The 23,761-nt window shown below is 32.7% G+C and overlaps 1 protein-coding gene and 1 long non-coding RNA gene across 3 annotated transcripts in view; both read left to right on the forward strand.

Moving 5' to 3' along the window:
• The window catches only part of LOC143083532 (uncharacterized), a 69,336-nt gene that overhangs the window by 29,570 nt on the left and 16,005 nt on the right, over positions 1–23,761 (forward strand). The window lies entirely within an intron of this gene.
• Positions 13,869–21,704, forward strand: LOC143083531 (uncharacterized). Its single transcript, XM_076259776.1, has one exon. It carries the CDS (start codon positions 13,955–13,957, stop codon positions 16,187–16,189), a length of 2,235 nt encoding a protein of 744 aa, XP_076115891.1. The 5' UTR covers positions 13,869–13,954; the 3' UTR covers positions 16,190–21,704.

Here is a 23,761-nt window from a genome sequence, read left to right on the forward strand (position 1 = left end):
TGTATATTTCCAATATTTTGTCCTAATGAAGAAATTGTATCATTGGTTTTGTGTTTTCAAACAGTGTTCATCTTTTGTTTGTTAATTCAAAATTTTATTTCACGACTCTATGCCAACACTCCACTCAAGTCTGTAAAATACACTTTGCCATTAAAAATACACACAATGTATGTTTCATAAGTTTTATTTATAATCCATGATCAGATTTTATATTTCATCAGATTTTAGTGCAAACGATACTTTATTATGAATTACACAAACAATTGCAATATAAATTCACATTAATGATAAGGATTTAGAATCAAGCGAAAAGTTCTTATATTGTTCAGATTTTGTTTTATTTCCTCCCGGAATAGTGTTTAAAATCCATGTTAGTTTTGCTTTAATTTTGTTGGCTTTGACTTAATATATATTTGTTGAGTATTTCTTAATTTTAAACTGAACTTGTAGCAGAAAAGTGTAAATGATAATTGTTTTATGTGAATATATCAAAGTACTGAGGAGAACTATTATCTGCAATTAGTTAAACAGACTGTGACATCTGAAGACACATTCATACACAACTTAACGAGGTGAGTGATTTTTTTTTATATACAAAGTAATTGTTTATTGTTTTTTCTGTAGCAAAATAGAGTCAAAGTTTTAAAATTGATCTTGTAAATACTCTTGATCAGTGTAAATTTATGGAATATATATGTTTACATCTATTGAATGTAAACAATATTTATATGAAAAAGTGTTTTTTAACAATTACTATATAAAAAGATTTCGACAGACCATTTATATCTGTATATGATTACGATTTGTTTCCACCATAATTCTTAAAAAGTTGAATATCTTAGTAACTTTCAAACGTTAAGCAGATGTCTTGTTTCATAAAACAAAGTATAGCTGTGTGTCCTAAATGCGCTGCAAAATTAGTCTTTTCAAGAAACTGATACAATTCTCATCTCAAAGATAATTTCACGGTACGATGATATATCGTGAATCGGTATTGTTTGATTTTTGCAATTTGTTCATTTCTATGAATGAAATCGGTTGTTATCTTGACCAATTCTGGCAATATTCAGAAGGAAAAATCTATTCTGACGCAAAAAAGGCATTTAGTGGTTGTAAATGTAACCAACCTTCCTTATTTGTGGATTAAATGTCATTTATTTCATATGAGCAGTCATTTGATTTCTTACTGGGTCAGGATTTAAGTCTTGAAATATTTGTCACTGGGTGTTTTAAAGTAGCCAACAATCGGACACTGAACGTTCAAAGCTGACTATTGGAAAGTAAAGGATGAATATAACCCAAACAGTTGAAGAGTTTGCATAAAACTTATGTTGAAAAAGAACGTTTACTTTCTCTCGAGCACCATTTACAAAATAACCAAATAGAGTACTTTCAAATTAATCTGTCAAATTAATTACATCATATTAGTTGATAGATCCCACATGTTTCGCTTCGTAATTTACAAAAGCGTGAATAGATACACTATTTTTAAATACTCAAGATTAATCAAACACTTTGTATTTATCATTCATTCATATGTTATATTTTGTTTACAAAATTTTATATCGTTTTCATTTATGCAAATATATCTTGAAAGTCAGGATAAAATAACCAACATTATATGCAGTAATATGAAAAGTTATCTCAGCATCTCAATTCATTTTATATATACTTGATAATTGAGCACTCAAAATTAACGCCAATACTTTTGTACAACTTTTGAATTATAACAGATTTTGTTTTGAGTATGTTTAAATTATCTTCCGCCCTTTCAGTACTAGTACGGGTTGACAAATTTATAGTACTGTTTACCATTTTATAACTGAGAAAAAATATGAAATTTTCTTGTGTATATACGGATGTAGACAGAGCTATGAACATTTTTGTGGCCACACGATAGGGAGCAATGTATGTGTAATACCTTTATGAATCGTATTTAAAATATTAAACCAGGTGCTCCGCAGGGCGCAGCTTTATACGACCACAGAGGTTAAACCCTGAACAGTTGGGGCAAGTATGGACACAACATTCAAGCTTGATATACAGCTCTGCATTTGGATTGTAATTATATTTTTGACATCATTTGAGTTTCTGACGCAAAACAAATGTCAAGATCTTACAAATCTATTGCACAATATTGCGCAATTAAAGATTTCTTCTTCAAACTTTTCAAAAATTTGGAATTTGAGAAATTTGGGGGGAAAAAATTGAAAACTACTTATTACCACCCCCCTTTTTTGCAATTAGTCCAAAACCTGACATTTCTTTCTACATAATATACAAGAATTGAAAGGGAGGTAAATCCGAACATACCCAACATTGTAAGTTAAATGTTTTTGAGTCACCTCCCTTACACTGCTTTTAAATTGTCTTAATTTTCCATTGACCAAAAACCTAATTTTCCCCTTTTTTTGCCCCTAGTTCCAAAACATTTTAAGCCATAACCCCAAAAAGTCAATATTAACCATCCCTTCATGGTATGGAAACTTGTGGTATAATTTCATAGAGATTCATACACTTAAACACAAGTTATTGTTTGAAAACTACAAAAATGCTTATTTTGGGCCCCCTTTTTGGCCCCTAATTCCTCACCCTTTGGGACCATAACCCCCAAAATCAATCCAAACCTTTTACCTGTGGTACAATTTCAGAGCAATTGAAATACTATTACACTAGTTAATATCCTAAAAGTAGAAAAATACTTGTTTTGGGCCCCTTTTGGGCCCTAATTCCAAAACGGTTTGGACCATTATCCCCAAAATCTATCCCAACCTTCCTTTTGATGTATTGAACCTTTTTATAAAATTTCATAGATATCAATTCACTAAACTAAAGTTATTGTCCGGACACCAAATGTGTCTTCAGACGACGACGACATCATACCATTATACGAACGCAATATTTTTTTGCGGTCGTATAAAATGGGTATAAAACGTTGAAAAATTAATTATACCATACATGTATAAACCCATTTATACATCTATGCTCTATGATTATACTATTATAGGAGAAAACCAGTATTTACTGTAAGGCAAATAGCCTATAGATAATAAACGAGAGACGAGTCATGTGTACTGGTTAACATACTTTAATACAATGCTATAGCTGAGTAATTAACACTTGACATATTGCAATATGAAGCACTCTTATCTGCTATGTCTATCAACACAACACGTGCATTAACTATGCACTATATAATTATTTATGAATGAATGAAAGTTACAATATTCGTTCTACTTATCAATATAAATAACAGTTAAGTACAACAGGAACATATATATTAATAGATGTATCGAAAATAATACTTAAACCATTGGCAATTTAATTGTTTTATTGCAAACACTGAAATATAACACTAAGCTCGATCTGGTGACACGATCTCAATGACAAACTGTAATACATGGTATGCTACAGTGGTATGATATGGTACCTTGGTATGGTAACTATTATGGCATGGTACAAATTACGTATACTATACCATCGTATAATTTGATGGTATGAAGCATGGTATGGTTTTTTGAAGTAGGAAATTTTGAAAAGTTAATAATGAAATTGAGAATGGAAATGGGGAACGTGTCAAAGAGACAACAACCCAACCACAGTGCAGACAACAGCCAAAGGCCATCAATTGGTCTCCAATGCAGCTAAACTCCCGCACCCGGAGACGTACTTCAGCTGGCACCTAAACAAAAAAAGTATACTAGTTCAGTGGTAATGGACGTCATACTAAACTCCGAAATATACACAAGAAACTACAATTATAATCCATACCTGAATACTAACAGAGGCCGGAGTCTCCTGATTTGGGACAGGCGCAAAAATGAGGCGGGGTTAAACATGTTTTTTCAGATCTCAACCCTCCCCCTATACCTCTAGCCAATGTATAAACAACAAACACATAACATACGCACAGTAAAACTAAATTCAAAGGAAGCCGGAGTCCGATGTTAGTATAGATAGACGTTACGCGTGATGTTCGTACCTCATTGAAAAATCTGCGTAGTTGGAAAGATGCAAGTCCAAAATATATAATTTTCTGATATCAAATTTATTGCTAATTGTACGTATTTTAAAAAATAATGTTTTTTTAAAATAAAAACGAAATTATAATTGTTGAAACTATGTTTTATGCTGCATGCGACAAGCTTCATTTTCAAAAACGGCTATTTTAGGTTGTCCCGCGTAACATATTTCATTAATTGTAACCACTAAACTATGATTTTCGTCTAAATTATTTAATATTTTGAAAAACGGGGTTTTCCATTCTTTAACAGAATGGTTCCTTCAGTCTTTTATGCATTTTTTATACGTTATGATGATGTCATAGAAAATAAAATCGTTCCATACTAAAAGGGCAAATCTGTCCCTAGGGGAAAATAAATTGGGATTCCAATTTGGAGAATCAAAAAATATTTATCTAAAATGAAAAAAGTTTAGCATTTGTATTTACTTCATTCAATGTTAATTTGCTTAATTTTATGAATTTAAAGACAAATATCTTGAAAAATGATATGTGGTCATTTATGAGCGATTTTTCAAAGGCTTACAAGATTGTCGCACCGCCTTTTTTTGACGTAAAAACGAAATCAATTCGAATTTACGTCAATTGATTGCTTATCAGTGCTCTTAGAATGGTAGAATTTAATGATTTTTTAAAATGTTATTTTTCTTAATTTAAAAAAAAACCAAAAAAACATCAATTTTCGATAAGTAGTTAAAAAGCACCGTCGATTTTACGGAGTCTTACAAGAATGTCGCATTTGCTTAAAAACAACGTTTCAGTCATTTTTGTTTGAATGTTAGGAAATATTCGAGACGTTGTGTTACGCTTACATGTACGAACATCGCGCGTAACGTCATAACAAAAGAAACTAAACAAAACGACAATGATATATAAATTAACAAAGGACTAACAGCTACTGACACGCCAGCCCCATTCTGAAACAGGATTTTATTTATTATCTATTTTCTTTTCTTTTTGACCTATTCCAAGCAAACTTTTTTCAATAAGACACAGGAGCAAGAGTATTTGTTAAAACCCAATGTAAATAAAATTTTAGAATGAAATCAACTACTTAGATAAGAATAGCCCACATACATTCAAAAGCTGAGTCAGTTCTTTAGTTGGGATATTGGGATATGTTAAGTAAGTTAAGCACTTCATAAAATGGTTTACAAAACTTAGAATTGATAAAAACTTGATTTATTTTTGTTCTTTACTGGCGATATAGTAAAAAAATCTTGCTAAAAATGCAAGTCATGAGTTTAGAGATTGGTTGTAGTAAATAAGAATATAATAAGTTGAGATGATAAAAACTTGATTTATTTTAGTCCTTTACTGGCTACATAGTAAAAAAAATCGCATATAATAAAAAAAAAACCACACGCCTATATTAGCCCCCTACCCACAAAGTCGAAGGCGACTGTAGGTTTGAACTATGTCTGTCTGTCTGTCTGTCTGTCTGCCTGCGCATATAATAAAAAAAAACACACGCTTTTAATAGTCCCCTACCCACAAAGTCGAAGAGGACTGTACGTTTGCATTCCGTCTGTCTGTCTGTCTGTAAAAGAAGATGTGGTATGATTGCCAATAAGACAGCTGTCCACAAGAGACCAAAATGACACATACATTAACAACTATAGGTCATCGTACAGCCTTCAACAATGAGCAAAGCTAATACTGCATAGTCAGCTATAATAAGCCCCGATATGACAATGTAAAACAATTCAAACGAGAAAACTAACGGCCTTATTTAAATAAAATTTTGAACGAAAAACAAAAATGTAACACATAAACAAACGACAGCCACTGAATAATAGGCTCCTGACTTGGGACTGGCACATACATAAATAATGTGGCGGGGTTAAACATGTTAGCGGGATCCCAACCCTCCCCCTAACCAAGGACAGTGGTTTAACAGTCTGTCTGTCTGTCTGTCTGTCTTTCTGTCCGTCCGTCTGTCTGTCTGTCTGTCTGTCTGTCTGTCTTTCTTTCTGTCCGTCCGTCAGTTTGATAAACCAGTTTTCCACACTTTTTACTTCATGCTTGAAGATATTGATTTAATATCTGGTGCATCATTCTATCATGACAAGTTACAGATCAAGTTAGAGTTTTGTTCCGGTCTGATGATTTTGTGCAGATTTATGGTCCTTGGATTTAGAAAATTCACTTAATTTAACAGTTTTCCGCACCTTTTTTTTCGTCATGCTTGGTGATATTGAAAAGAAATTTGGTGTATTGTTTTATCATAACAAGTAACAGATCAAACTCGAATTTTGTTCCGGTCTCATGATTTTGTGCAGACTTCGAAAATTCACTAAAATAATCAGTTTCCACACTTTTAACAGGTCGGGACCACTACCTTATATGGAAATGCATAAATTAGCATACTTATGTTCTCGCACATGTAATTGTTTATTTACATGTGACGCAATTTATTTTTACCTAGGTTTTTGACCAATCCACTAAATGAGTCACAATGCATGATGGACTACTACGTATTTACAATCAACCAAGAACACGTGTTATTTACTGAAATACAACACATTTTTTCGTGCAATGCGGGATTCACAATTTCGCTTAGTTTTTCATTTTGTGTATCCTCATTTATAGTTCGTGATATAAAGTATTACTTCCATGCTCAGATTAACGAAGAGTTGTTTCTATGCGAAGAAAAAAGGGTTTGAATTACCCGATATATAGCCATTAACATGTTTGATGATGGCACAGAGATTTCATGTATTTGTCCACCAGAAGCAACGAAACAACAGCGAAAAATCACAATTACCCATGAGTCAAACTTACTGGTGTAAAGTAAGCCGTCGATAAAATGCAGCCGGTGCTGATATTCAAGAGTACAGCAATGTTCGTATAGATAATTAAAGGCAAATGTGGGATCCTTGAATTTTGTGTTCGTAAAAAAGGCGAAGAAATATTTACATACATGGCAGTGTTAACAAAATCTATAAGTATTTTTGTTGGTCACATTTGAGTATATGGGACTTCCAAACTGTTCCCTTTTTTTTAAGGTAGTGAAGTCACCAACTGTAGTTTCAGTTTGTTCTTTTTTTAACGGGCTCGGACATTTGCCAATCTGAATAAAATCATAACAGCTGATTTCTTAAACCTGCAAAGTAAAACTTTGGTTGGCTTGCTTGCTTTGTTTGTATAGTTGTTTATACAAGCTTTGAAAATAAGATTGACATCTTTAAACAATATATATATATAGGCATAGTTTAACTTGTATATTTTATATTTTGTACAATATACAAACAAAGCAAGCAAGCTAACCAAAGTTTTGCTCCACATGCATTAGGAAATAAGCTGTAATGATTTTATCCATGCGTCTTTGTTGGAAAGATGTCTCATTTGGCACTCATACCTCATCTTCTTATTTCTATATACAAAGCACGTTTTAGAAAAAAAATAATAGGTAATATGGCACCCACTATGATCCAGAGACTTTTAATATTGGAGATATTTTACATATGTCAACAGGACAGCAGCCGAACGATAAAAAACCCTCTGAGGTATATTTTGTGATAAAATTAGCAACAAACAGATATAATCGATGGATGAAACTATAAAAAAAAATGTATTGAGCTATATACCGTACCCGCTCAGTGGTGGATCCAGGGGGTTGGGGTTCCGGGGGATGGACTCCCTTTTTTTGGACGATCAGTGCATTTGGATGGGGACATGTAGTTGGAACCCCCTCCCCTTTTGTCCAGGGTTAGGACACCCCCTTTTAAAATGGCTGGACCCGCCCCTGCCGCTTTCATAACACTTCTTTTTGGCATACTGAATGTTATGATGTTCTTACTATTAGTTCAGGTCCTGATAAAAAAAAAATACACATTCAGTACAGAAAGAAGTGTTTCAATGAAAGTTGTGTGTTTTTCTAGGCAGAAATGATTTTGCAATGACATTATACAGGTTTAAAAGAGCTCAAATGATTTTCTTACTGGACAGTGGTCATTTCATTGGATATTTCACTGTGTCATGTCGTGAAATTAATGCAGGTTCAATTCATAACAATGCACAAAACCGGTTCAACTACTTTTGCAAAGCGAAAAAGAAAGTCGAATCGTGAATTAAGCCAATAAACAATATTTTTTTAATCTGAGCATGCAAATTGAAGATTACGTTATATATTTTACATTAAATATATTTGCAGAATAAAAACTTTGGTAATGAGAGTCCCAGACAATATATTAATTGACTGTTTTCCCACTAATTCCACGTGTTTTAAGTAGTAGTTTACTCGTAGTAGCCCACAATGCATTGTAGTTCATTGTGTCGATTGGTCAGTTTTTCAAGGCCATATTGGCCTTGTGTTTTGGAAATTACTATGCAAATATATTCTGACGTCAGAAAATCTAGAGTTCTCGACCTGTTTAATGTCATGCTTTAAAAATTGATAAATAGTTTTATCATGACAAGTTACAGTTCAAGTTCCGGTCTGACGACTATGTGTAGAGTTATGGTCCAGAAAATTCACTGAAATAATCAGTTTTCCACAATTTTTTAGTCATCCTTAAAGATATTGATTTGAAAATTGTTAAATAGTTTTATCATGACCAGTTACAGATCAAGTTCGATTTTTTTCCGATCTGATAATTTTGTGCAGAGTTTTTGTCCCTGGACTGATAATGAACAATTGAAAAAAATCCATAAAACAATATTCAAGCTAACAATAAAGATGTTATTGTTGGCCTTTTTTTATTATTTTTTTTTGCTCTCGTCCCATATAGAATTTACTGACCCCATATATATCGTATTGGGTCACTAACACACCATTGTAAAATTAAGATTCAATATCGAACTGATGTACAAAGATTTGCATTTTAGTCTGTAATCATATTCTAGTAACTTTAGTATACTATACAATACACTACACTATGTTTTAATTCCCATAAAGGTCCGTCAAGGTGCAATGACAGAAACACACTCATTATAAAATTATAAAAAGCAATAATGCAACGTATAATACCGGTGTGGTATGAACAAAAACAATATAAGATTATTTTAAATATTGATTTTTCTGCAATAAGGGTTTTGGCGCCAGTGCAACCAAATGAGGGACACAATTTTGGTTAATTGATTGCTTACATGTAGCTGCAGGAGACACTAAAGAACAGTGCTTAAGAATCATATACAAACAAATATCTTTGTTTCTAAACCAGCAAACCAACCAAGAAGGAATACATAAATAGATAATAGGGGCCATTTATATGATGGCATAACTCGAGAAGATACCAGGGGCTGTGCTTAAGAATCGTTTAAATATAAATCTCTATATGTCAAAACCAGCCAAGTAATTAGTTTTTGAACAACTTAACTCAGATCAAGAATAGTTCTCACAGCTTTGTTTTATTAGAGCTTTCTTACAAATTGACGAAAGGTACGTATGCTTGACAAATCATACGTAAGACTCGTTTTAGGGATCCTTTATTTTGACATATTCAAATAATACTCGTGGAACTTCGAAAAATTATCGTGCATGCAACGACACATACTAAATTGGATTTTTCTTGAGATATATTTAGGATTTCGGGACGTACGATAGGTTAGAATATGATTATTGATACCACCAGGTCAGAGGAGATAACACTACAAAATATTTTAAATATAGAGTGGTCAGACAAAAAAAATGCCACTAGAACACTAAAAACCGGCCGCTCCCCCACTCTTCAATATTACAATGTTGCACTGTAAAACCTAAGAAAATATCAAAGCAAAAACATTGTCTTATTCCCTAACAGAAACACAAATACTTCCTGATATAAACTTTGCAACGCTTAAAATAGTAAAATGAAAATGAAGAAAAAAAAGATGATCTTCTCACTATGCCATATGCTGGTGCTCGTTTCATAACTTTTGAACCATCGCCTCTCCCCTGGAAATATTCATTGCCCCCCCCCCCCTAAATGTGTATATATGATACACCGGAGCAATAGAACGGTTATTTTAGCGTATAACTGCGTTTTGTCTAGAGTCCTGAACATTCATGAAATATTAGCCACTGGACGATAAGTGACAGGCAACTTCGCGTCTATCTTCCAAACATGTGTTATGTTAAATCGTCATTATAAAATCCACAATATTCATGGTGCATAAATGTTGATTTATTTTCTTGATATATACAAATTAGTCTTTTTTCTAGATTTATTCAACATTACTTTTTAAAAACATTGTAGCATCATTTTTTTTTAGCAAATCTCGATATTCCATTTTGACAATTTGCTGAGAGTGTACTGTAACAAATTAACATAAATGTGAATCTTGTCGTTAAATTTAGACTAACGTACTTCAAAATGTCATTGAAATGTTAATCGTGAAACTCGTGCTTAAAAAATTCCCGCGGAAATGTGTGTACTCGTGGTTTACGCAAGGAACGTTTCAGACGTAAGTGTATTTGAAACTATTTTTCTATGTTTGATCATATTAAAATCGTGTATTATTTGCGATATTATTTTTTTTTAAATAAACTTCATTAAGAAAAGAATGCTGTTTTACTGGATAAAACAAGGACTCTTTTAACTGTTATTGTAGAAATGAAATGCGTGCTCCCTTTACGTTCGTTCGTTCCTTTCGTCAATTTGTAAAAAAGCTCTAATAGATTGTTGTAATGTACATGTTTATCGAAGACAAGTGATATCACTTAGAAAAGAGTTCACTCAAGCGAAAAAGATGAAACGTTGTTCTTTTTGACATAGAAAAAAATGGTCTTGCGTAAGTCCGCCCGTCCGTCGTCCGTTCTTGTTAGCGCACTCAAATGTACTTTTCTTGGCAGATTTTTATAAAAATTATATCGTATGCTTATATCAGCAATGTCTCATACGAGATCGAAAATCGGTGCTGATGAACTATTATTGAGATAGTTGTGCCCCTTGGTGACATTATCTATATGAACAATTGCATCGTTAGCCCTCTCATGTGTACATTCTTGTCAGATTTTTATGAAACTTTTATTGAAGGTTTATATCACCGATGTTTAGGAGTTCGAAAATCTGTGCCGATCAATTATATTTTTAAAGTGTTATGCCCCACTTTGAAATAGTTATTATATGGACAATTGTCTTATTCAGATTCATTATGGAACCAGGAGGCATTTTTGATGAAAAACCAGAAGAATGTGAAAACATGTTGGTAAGCACGCCAGAATAATTGAATTAAAAACGATACTATAAAAATGTAAGATTCATTTTTCAGTTTATTTTTCTATATAATCTACGGCCAACTAATAACATTGTTGAAAAATGTGTGCGTTCTTATAGTCGGACTAAAATTGAGTGAAATGCTGAAATTGCATAACTATGTTGATGCAGTATAAATGTATATCGTTTTTTTTTCTAAGACATTTAATGGTGTAAGGGTGAAATTGTGTAAACACACGTATTTTCTTGACAAACTTTTCAGATAGCTCATTTTGTCTTTTTACACTTATATAGTATTACTTGACAATTAACTTGATTTTTGGGGATGGATTTGATGCACTATCTGCATGTTCAATTTCAAAATTAAGGAAAGTGTTTTAATAGTTTTATTTGTTGAATACGTATATATAGTTTTACTATTGTCCGTCAGTGTTCATAATCATTCCTACTGTTCAGTATGTAACATTTGAAAAGGGGGAATATTGTCGCTCCGACACATACAGTTCTTAATATATTTTAGGAACTGTTAAAGAAGAGAAGCCAAATCAATGAGGCTGATGACAAAATATGGAGCAATGACCACGCAATAAATCACGAAAACACAAAACAGTATGGCAATTCCCTTAGCCTAGATAATGAGGGAAGTCTGTCTATACAAACTAGTTTGGATATGCGTAATTGTACAGGCTCTCCACCGTGGGAGTGTTCTCCACCGAGGGTACCTTGCTATGGTAACATACGTCAAGCAGGACAGGTGAACGGGCCCCTTCCTATCCAAGTGATTACTAATATGTCACCTAGCTCGGACTCCAAGCAATCAGTTTGTACTCCACCAAGAGTACCCTCGTCAGACGACGTTGCAGGGCAGACACCAAAAACATACAACGAAAACATATATGAAGAAACAAAATATGATCAATATGATCAAAATCATGCTCTTGAGAAATTTGTGGTTCCTAAATTTAAACTGGAAGGGAGTTTTCATCAAGGAGATAAACGATTTGGTATGAATGCAGGAAAACAATGTGTTTCAAATTGTTACACTGCTGTTATTTATAGCAAATTAAAGAATGTAATAGATTGGAGAACTTCACATATCAATGATATCCTAGTTCAAGGGAACCTTTCATATAATTCTTATCATGGTTCTAAGGATTTTTTGCTAGTATCAGAAATGCCAACTAGCATTGAACTATTTAATTCATCATTTTTTGTCAATTTTGGAGATTCAATCAATGCAATTGATAGTGAAATTGATGCTGGTTTTCCGTTTGCTCTTCCTTTGAATATTGGGATTGAAAATGCCCTTATTGATGCCGATGGTTGTTTTGTAAGTGTGAATGGATATACAAGTCTTGTCATAAAACAAGGATTTCAACTATTTTACTTTGATTCACATTCCAGGGATATGCAAGGTAAACTATGTGAAAATGGTTCCAGTATAGTTATTGAGTTAACAGACATTTGCCACTTGTATCATATTTTGAAAGAGTTTGTTAAAAATGATCCACAGTCGTTATTTGATATAACAAGTGTAAATGTAACTGTTTCTGCAAAGGATAAAGATAAAAGTAATACAAAGAAGACACACAATGATGACAACACAAACGTGATTAAAAACAAGGATTTAGAAATATTAGGTTCATATTTATGTTCAAACTTAAATTATATTCCCGTTGGATATATAACTAAGCAGAAACTTTGTTCTAAATTCAACATTTCTCATCAAAATGTTAAAGAAACAGCAGCTATTAGTATAACTTTTAATATGGGTAAACCTGTAAAGTTGAAATCAATAATATCTGATGGAAATTGTTTATTCAGAGCATTATCATTTGCTATTTCTCAAAGACAAGAACATCATATAAAAATAAGAAAAAAGATAGTAGATCACATATTGCATATTTCCAAAGATCTCTCATCCTTTGTTCGTGATCCATACGAAAATGCAGAAGAATATGTCAGAATGCGGAAAATGAAAGAGTCAAATACTTGGGGAACAGAACTAGAAATTCTTGCGGCAGCACATTTTATGCAAGCTGATATTTACACGTTTACCAATAACAAATGGATAAAATATTCTGCTCATCAAATAGATAAAGATATAAATGTTGAAAATGAAGCTATCTATTTGAAACACGTTGAGGAATCATCTCATTATGAAGTTGTTTTGAGCGTGGAAGGAAGTAGGGAATATGATCTATTAGAAAAAAGTAAAAACAATAAAGGTATTTACGTGGATTTTGATAAATGGCAAAACAATATTTGTACTGATCATGATATAAAGAAAAGTAATACATTGTCGAATGAAATATTTGAAATTGTTGAGCATACAGATATCACAGATCATACAAAGAAAAGGAGAAAAGAGGTTGAAGTCGATATTTCAACTGAAAATGCTAAGTATCAAAGAATGACACGCATCGATGGCAACCAAGTTATTGAAGATAAAGATTTGGAAATGTTACATCCAGCCGTAAACTCAAGTTTAAATTATATTCCTCTTGGATATAAAACTAAGCGAAAACTTTGTTCTAAATTCAAAATTTCACATAAAAATATTAAAGAAACATCAGGTGTAAATGAAAAGTTCAATCTGGGTAAACCTGTAAATTCAAAATCAATAATATCTGATGGAAATAGTTTATTTAGAGCATTATCATTTGCTATTTCACAAAGACAAGAACATCATATACAAATAAGAAAAAAGATAGTAGATCACATATTGCATATTTCCAAAGACATTGCATCCTTTGTTCCTGATCCATATGAAAATGCAGAGGAGTATGTCAAAATGCGGAAAATGAAAGAGCCAAAAACTATGGGAACAGAACTAGATATTCTTGCTGCAGCACATTTCATGCAAGCTGATATTTACACGTTTACCAATAATAAATGGATAAAATATTCTGCTCATCAAATAGATAAAGATGTAAATGTTGAAAATGAAGCTATCTACTTACACCACATCGATAAATCATCTCATTATGCCGTTGTAATGAACGTTGAAAAAAATAGGGTACATAATTTACCAGCGAAGAGTAAAACTATCAAAGACTGTACAAGTGTTAAATGTAATTTCGACCATCTATCAAGAAATAATTGTACTGATACAAAAAATAACAATACATTGCTGAATGAAACACAAGTAGATTTAACAGACATTCGAAGAAAAAGAAGACGAGAATTGGAAAAGATGAGATATTGCCAAAATGATACGGTAAGAGACAAGAAAAAGCGATCATGTAAAGAAACGTATTGGAATAATGCAATCTATCGAAGTTTAAAAATCCACAAAGGAAGTATGAAATATATTAATGATGAAACATACAGACAAGATTTGATTGAAAAGGGGAAAATGAAATATATACATGACTTAGATTATAGACTGAGGATGAAAAAGAAAGGAAAATTAAAATATAAAGTGGATGAAGAGTATAGGGACAACTTGATTGAAAAGGGAAAAGGGAAGTACGAAGATAATGAAACATATAGGTCCAACATGATTAAAAAGGGAAAAAAGAAGTATGAAGAAAATGAAACATATAGGACCAACATGATTGAAAAGGGTAAAAAGAAGTATGAAGAAGATGAAACATATAGGACCAACATAATTGAAAAGAGGAAAAAGGAGTATGAAGAAGATGAAGCATTTAGAAACAATAAGATTGTAATGGGGAAAAAGAAGTATAAAAAGGATGAAACATACAGGGCCAATATGATTGAAAAGAGAAAAAAGGAGTATAAAGAAGATGAAACATATAGGAACAAAAAGATTGAAAAGCGAAAACAGAAGTATGAAGAAGATGAAACATACAGGGCCAACATGATTGAAAATGGAAAAAAGAAGTATGAAGAAGACGAAATTTATAGGAACAACATGATTGAAAAAGTAAAGGAAAAAAGATTATTATTCAAAGTTGCAAAGTCTGATATTGATGTTGTGGTTCAAAAATTTAAAGATGCCATTAAGAAGGGACCAGAATATGTTTGTGCTTGCTGTTTGAGACTTTTATTTCAAAACCAAGTCTTAGAATGCAAATGTGAAAACTATGATAAACAGCTAATACAAAAATGCGTTACAGAGAAGTATGTTCACAAGTGTTCCAGTGAATGTGAATCAAATTGTTTATTGGCAGTTTCTTGTAGGAACAAACTTTGGATTTGTTATACATGCCATAGAAAATTACATACAGGTTTAACACCACCTGAATCGTTTTGTAATAACTTACAATTAGAAGCTGTTCCTGATGAGTTATGTAATTTGAATAAACTTGAAAGCCATTTGATAGCACTCAATATACCCTTCCAGAAAATAATGAACTTGCCGAAAGGTAATCAAGCAGGAATTATTGGACCTGTAGTTTTGGTTCCATCAGATGTCAAAGTCGTAACAAATACATTGCCAAGACCAGTGGACGATCATTTGTTAGTTAAAGTAAAATTAAAAAGGAAATTAGAGTACAAAGGTTATGTTCAGTACGAATTTGTGGACATTAAACATTTGGAGAAAGCCTTCAATTATTTGCGGAACCACAATAAATGGTATGCAAATATAGAATTAAATAGTCAGTGGATGGATACCAATAATGAACAGAATGATTCAACTGATGTAGTCAATGATAGTGCAAATGATTCAAATAATGTATCAGATAAAACAACCGACACAAATGCTGAGGAAAGTTATCTGAATGAAAGTTTAAGAGGCATTCAGTTAGATACATGTTTACAACCAGCAGATATTGGCCAAGAGGTTTTAGATTGTTACTTTGATGAAGAATTTGACGTTGCACCAGCGGAAGGAAACAACCCCATACGTGTATTAAAAGAGGAAGGCATTGAATCAAAGACTTTTCCCTGTCATTATCCATCCGGTAAAAATACATTGACTGATCAAAGAGATCTTAAGTTATCTGCTTCGAGATATTTCAATTTGAGATTATTGAGTGTTGAAAATCGTTTTGCAAGAGATACCTCGTATATTTTTTTTTTGTCAGTATCTATCCGAATTGGAGAAGGTTATGTCTAATGTACAGATATCTTTAAGGAAAGATTTTTCCAAAACAGGAACTGGAAAAACGGTAACATCCGATATGATTTGTAGAGGTGAGGGTTTAAAACAGCTATTTAAAAGTGATGAAGGTATAAAATTTTTAAAGCCGATAAGAGGGACCCCTCCTTTCTGGCAAAAGACGCAGAAGGATGTTTTGGCGATGATAAGACAAATAGGAATACCAGCTTTTTTCTGTTCATTTTCTTCAGCTGATTTAAGATGGTCAGAAATAGTTGAATCTATAATGTTGCAGCAAGGAATTGCTGTCAATGCAGACGAATTGAGTTGGGATGAGAAATGTAAGATACTCCGAAGTAATCCTGTAACCGCTGCCAGAATGTTCGATCACAGATTTCATCTCTTTTTAAAAACAGTTATTATGTCAGATGCCAATCCTATTGGAAAAGTAAAAGACTATTTCTACAGGGTTGAGTTTCAGCAAAGGGGTTCTCCTCATACACACTGTTTATTTTGGATTGAAGATGCACCTTTATTTGAAGAGGATGAAGATCAAAAAGTTATCGATTTTGTAGATAAATATATAACTTGCTCCATACCATCTGTGGATGTGGATCCCGAACTTCATAAAATTGTGAATGCTGTACAACAGCATAGTAAACATCATTCGAAAAGTTGCAAGAAGAAAGGTACAAATTGTAGATTCAATTTTCCAAGACCTCCTTCTGTGCATTCGTTCATATCTCGACCTACCACAGATAAAGACTTGACCGAGTCAGACATTAAAGTTTACAAAGACAAATTGGAAACTGTTTGGAAAGAAACAAAAGATTCAGAACTAGATGATATATCCACAGAGAAACTATTTGAAAAGGCAGGGTTGTCACAAAAGGAATTTGAATAATGCTTTCAATATGTAACTTCCAGGAACACGATTGTATTAAAAAGAAAGAAGACTGAATGTTTTACAAATCAATATAATGCACATTTACTGAGAGCATGGGATGCCAATATGGATATTCAGTTTGTTTTAGATGTATTTTCATGCGTTGTATACATTATAAGTTATATAAGCAAATCTGAAAGGGAATTAGGAATGTTACTTCAACAAACAAAATGTGAAGCAGCTGACGGAAATTTAAGTGCACAACAAACCATGAAAAAAGTTGGATCTGCATATCTTCACCACAGAGAGATCAGTGCACAAGAAGCAGTGTTTCGTGTAACTGGATTGAGAATGAAAGAATGTTCTCGAAAAGTTGAATTTATCCCCGTGGGTGACAATCCTTGCAGATTATCGATTCCTCTTCAACGACTGAAAAAGAAAGTCGAATCAAAAAGCAAACAACAACAGCATGACGGGGATGAGGTTGAAAATCATTCTGTTGAAGAAACTTTATGGATGAGAAATAAAAATGACATTTATAAAGCCAAACCTGACATCGACTTGTTTAATGAAATGTGTTTGGCAGATTTCTGTTCAAAGTTTAATGTTTTAACTGAATCTCAAGTGCCTAAAAAGATAAACAAAGACACAACTTTCAAATTGAAAAATGATTTTGGTTATATCAGGAAATTGACAAGAACATCTTCAGGAATTATCAGATATCCTCGATTTTCGGTCGACAAGGTGCCAGAAAAATACTATCAAAGTATTCTGCAATTGTTTTTACCCTTTAGAAGTGATGACCAATTGAAGCCGTCCATGTTTGAAACTTATGAAGACTTTTACAAGCGTGGGCATGTTAAATTCTTCAATAGTAATAGTGTGTCAGCCGTGAAAGATACTGTAGATCATAATATGTCATCATATGTAAAAACACCAAGTTCTATAGATGAAGCTATTAAAAAGTTAGAGGAAAATGGATCACATGAAGATGCATGGGCTCAATTATGTTCAGAATCAGAAAGCGAAAGGGTAATGTGTGGTATTGAAGGATCTGAAAACGGAAATGTCAATGATGATGATGAAATCATTGAAAATAATGTTCCAGATTTAAACCGTGAGGCTGAGAAAGAGTATAGCTTACCGATTAGGTCTACGGTGTTTTCTAATCGGGAAATTATACCGATGTTAAGAAGCATGAATGAAAATCAAAAACACATTTTCTTTGATATTAGACATTGGTGTCTTGAAAAGGCAAATGGAAAACATGTTGATCCTTTTTACGTTTTCATTACTGGTGGTGCTGGAACAGGCAAGAGTCGCTTAATCAAGTGTCTGTATTTTGAGATATCTAGAATTCTTGCTCCAACCTTATGCAATCCAGATGACGTAAGTGTACTTCTGACAGCACCTACAGGCACCGCCGCATTTAATATTAATGGAATGACTATTCATAGTTGTCTATCAATATTCAAGTCATTATCGAAGGATCATGCTACATTGAGTGAGGATAAATTAAACACATTAAGATCTAAATTAGACACCTTACAAGTACTTATCATCGATGAGATATCCATGGTTAATAAACGTCTTTTGTATTTTGTTCATGAAAGATTAAGGCAAATCAAGAAAAAACCTGAAAGTTGTTTATTTGGAGGTGTTTCTATTATAGCAGTTGGTGATTTCTATCAGTTACCTCCTGTGAAATCGAAAAAAGTGATAAACTGTATGTTAACGATCCTTCTAATCCGTTGAATTACCTGTGGAATGAATTGTTCAAGGTAGCTGAACTTCATGAAATAATGCGACAAAAAGACGATAAAACATTTGCAGAAATGTTGAATAGATTAAGAATTAAGAAGAAAAATGAGATAATTGAACTTGATGATTTTACATTACTAAAACATTGCATGAAAGAAGCACCAGATCGCATTTTACACATTTTCGCAACAAACGCTGAAGTTCAACAGTTTAATAATAGTATGATAATGAAATATTTTTCTGACCCTGTATTACTTGAAGCTGAAGATTACGAAAAGGATAAGACTACTGGAACATTGAAAAGAAAGTCTTCTTTTTACAATAGTAGTGATATACAACTACCATCGTCGATTCTGTTAGCGGTGGGTGCCCGTATAATGTTAATCAGAAATCAAGATATTAAAGATGGATTAGTGAATGGAGTGATGGGAACAGTACAGAATATCATTACTGCTTGCAATCATCTTCCAGAAATAATATATATTCAGTTTGATGATGACAATGTCGGTAAAAGTGCAAAAGAGCAAAAAATTATAAGTGGCAAAAGATGTGTAGGTTTAGTTCGGTGCTCAGAAGATTTGTCATTTGCGAGTGGTGTAAGAAAACAATATCCGTTAAAGTTAGCATTTGCATGTACAGCTCATAAAGTCCAAGGATTAACCGTGTCTGAAGTAGCAGTTGATTTGAGTAAATGTTTTACATTTGGACAAAGCTATGTAGCTCTTAGTAGAGTAACATCAAATAAAGGTTTATTTATTTCTGAAATGAACAATGAATCTTTAAGTACGAAAATATATGCAGACCCTGGCATTGAAGCTGGTTTAGCATCAATGGAATTATTTTCTATGAGAACTGCATCTGCGCCTGTTGTTAATATATTGAAGGAACATCAAATGACAATTGCATACCATAATATCCAAGGGTTGGTGCCGCATATTAGTGATTTGAAGGTAAACAGTGATATGATACGAGCTGACTTTATATGCTTGACTGAAACATGGTTAACATCAAATGATCAGAATGTTAAACTGGATAATTATGACTTTTGTCATGTATGTAGAATTGATGCCTTCAATGACGACAATGAAATGTTTCGAACAATAAAACAGATGAAAAATGGAGGAGTAGGCTATTTTTCTAAAAATGGTATAAATTTTGAACATATACATTTTGACGTAAGAAACATTGAATGTATTGGTTTTAGAATAATAGAAACAGATACGGTTGTTGTTACAGTTTATAGAACGCAAAAGTATGATGTTAAGACTTTTGTTAAACAGTTTGGATTAGTTTTAAATAAAGTAAATAGTATTTCAGATAAATCTGTGATTGTTGGTGATTTCAACCAGGATATCTTAAAAGAAGAAAGATCTATTGAAAATTTCATGAACTCAAATGGGTATGTCCAGGTTATTACGGAACCAACAACAGAAAAGGGTACATTGATTGATCATGTATATGTGAAAGGTGTTAATTCATGTTGTGTAAGGATTGTACCAACTTTTTACAGTTATCATGAAGCAGTTGAAATAAACACTGGAAATGCGTAATTAATGGTGATCTGACTCAGCGCTAATAGTTATGTTATATTGAAATCCCATATAATAACAGTTTAATAATTAGTGTTATTATGACGGATTTTGTATGATATTAAAACTGATAATTACTTTTTGTGGAATGACAGTTGTGTACAAGAGGTGCAACAATGTACAATTTTGAGCCTGTCTTAAGTCAGGAGCCTCTGGCCTTTGTTAGTCTTGTATGATTTTTAATTTTAATTTCTTGGGTATAATTCGGAGTTTAGTATGACGTCCATTATCACTAAACTAGTAAACATGTTTTTTAAGGGGCCAGCTGAAGGACGCCTCCGGGTGCGGGAGTTTCTTGCTACATTGAAGACCCATTGGTGGCCTTCGGCTGTTGTCTGCTCTATGGTCGGGTTGTTGTCGCTTTGACACATTCCCCATTTCCTTTCTCAATTTTACAATTGTGTTCATTCAATGAATATTAGTTATAAAAATGTGTTATTGTGACTTGATACTCAAATTTTTAAATTGTCAAAATGCTAAGGGACAAGGCAATCATTTTCCTAGAGGGGCGAATTAAACAGGGTTATCGATACTATCTTATTTGTATACTTTATAATTTCATATACATATGTCATTTTGTTGCATAAGATTTATTTTAGTTTGCACTAATTTGTTTGATATCAAAAATATTAATTTCTCAGGGTTGAGTATCATCTTCAGCATGCAGAGATACTCAGCAAGGTAAGGTTATAACATTTTATGGAAAGTATTTTTGTAGAGAGTATTTGGATTATCTTACATGTTAAATTCAACTTACCTAATTCCAAATTTCTACATACTGCATAACAAAAATTTAAACAGGTATATGAATTATCCATTTGTTTATGTTTATGCCATGTATGTTGTTAAAAGCAGTAACTCAGTTATTATCAATATCAAGTTAAACGCTCAATATATTATATGTATTTTTAACCGGCGTTATAATATAAGCAAGTTCAAAATCTTGATCAATATTTTTAAAATTATTTCCTTCTGATAATTGATATCAAACAAATTAAATTTTAATTGTGTTAGAAGACAGATCAAAATGTGTTTTGCAAATATGAAATTATGTAGTGTTCTACTTTTTGTTTAAGGTAAACTATATTTATGCAAGATACACTTGGTAGTTCATATAGGTTGCATGTATTATTGCATAAATTAAAACGCACATAGCTAAAAAGTAATTAGCAAATCGTTTGTTTGTGTACTTTTTATAGAGATAAATTCTTAATTTCTGGGGTTTGTTTCTATTTCTAAACCCAAGTTCCGAATAGGACATTGATTGGTAACTGTCAATAAAATTTCCATTTCACAATTGTTTTTGTGTTTTCGCCGAACTAGTTTTTAAGGTCTTTCCTCTTCCCGAGGAAAGATCTTATTGTTTTTCTAATGTTTTTTTTAAGGTCTCTCCTCTCCGCGAGGAAAAACCTTATTGTTTTTCTCCTGTTTTTTTTTTTCTTTTTTTTTTTTCATCCAGCATTTGTTTGACATGGCCTCTCCTCGTTTCTATTGGAGTTATCAAGACCAATTATGGACCATCGGTAGACCTCATCATGAAGTATTACCAGATGAGGCTGTGTAGGATTTCATCATCCCCTTTAGAAGTTATCTCCCTTTTATTGGTTTTTTTCGACATGGCCCCCCCCCCCCTCGTTGTTTTTGAAGATATCATGACCTTATTTGGACAATAGTTAGATCTCATCATGATGTGTTACCATATGAGGCTGCTAAGGATTTCATCATTCCCTATGAGAGTTATGTCCCCTTGAAGCAATTTCTTTCTTTTACATTTTTCTCAAAAAGTATTCAAGATAGAATCCATTTGAAAACGGCAACATGTACAAGACCAGATTGGTAATGTTAATTAACATATACAATCATTTTGTTGTTAACCCTTATAAATAGTTATTTTCCTTGAAAAAATATAAACAATTTTTGAAAAATTGTATCTCGAGAACCGGAAGTTGTAAAGACTTGGGACCTACACCAATAATCTTAAGTTCATGTGACCTTTAATTTGCAACCAAGGTCAAAGGTCACCGAGTGCAAAAAAAAATTACGCTGCAATTTCAAGCTTTCATATTAAGAAAACGATAAGAGTTTTCTGCATACTTACAGCGTATAAAATGTTCCTCTCGACGAGCTCTACATTTTATACACTGACCTCAAAAGAGTCCGACTGTCTGTTCAAAAGTTACGACGGGATGATTCTTAAAAGTATAGTATTGTGTGTAAATCTTTTTAAAGGTAACAGATATCAACCTACTATAAACGGCAAAGATGATCAGTAGTTCAAGACCTTCAATTTGAGGTCAATGTCAGGTCATGATGAAATTTCACCTTGACCTTCATATTTTACTATGACCTTGACCTTGTAATATTTGAAAGATCAAGTGGTCCTGAGTTGAATGGTGATAGTCCCATGTCTCTACGACTTCCGGTTCTCAAGTTTGTTATTGCATCATATATTTGATGATTAATTATGACCTTGGTGAACTTTGAAATTGTCCCAATTCTTTTTCTATAATGTTGTCCTTTAACTGTAGATCATTTATCATTTAACAGATTTGAGATATCTATTGTCGTTTAAGAGATAATGCAGTTTGAAGTTTTGAAAGCGGAGACGTGTATTTCTGAATCAACAAGAGGTTACCACTTAAAATGTTTTAGAAATTGAAGAGGTTAATATAGTTATATGTTTGCCCAAATACCAAAAAGATTCCATGGAAAAAAAACACCAAAAAATCAATTTGAAATTTTCAAGTTTTGCATTGACTTTGTAAGTTTCATAATTTCTATTTATAGAGTTGATATTGCATCATTATTTGCACTTTGTCAAATGGGGTCATCTGATATATCAAATTGAAGGTCTTAATAAAGTCTACTTAAAAATGAAAATTTTAAACCCCCTTTTCATCCCAGGGGGACGGATGGGGTCATTTAGTGCAAACATTAAAATTTCTCAGATGGTAAGGTTGTCGCATATCAAATGAAAGAACATAAGGCGTACATTTCAAATATCAAATTGACGTCTCCCAAAAATGGGTTGGATGGAGTTATTGAGTGCAAAAAATAAATTTTCTTTTAAGATAGGGTTGTTGTATATCAAATGAAAGGTCATGATGTGTACATTTGAAATATTAAATTCCCGACCTCCAAAAATTAGTTGGATAGGGTTATTTAGTGCAAAAATCAAACTTTCTAGAACAAGGCGTTGTCGCATATCAAATGAAAGCTCATCTACTCTATGTTACATATATCATACTTCCGATCTCAAAAATGTAGCCGGATGAGGTCATTAAGTGTTAAAAGAGAAAAGTTTCAGAAGGTATGCTTGTCGTATATAAAACGAAAGGTCGTACAAAATACATT

The sequence above is a fragment of the Mytilus galloprovincialis genome, chromosome 7 (assembly GCF_965363235.1).
Source record: "Mytilus galloprovincialis chromosome 7, xbMytGall1.hap1.1, whole genome shotgun sequence".
Classification (NCBI taxonomy): Eukaryota; Metazoa; Mollusca; class Bivalvia; order Mytilida; family Mytilidae; genus Mytilus; species Mytilus galloprovincialis.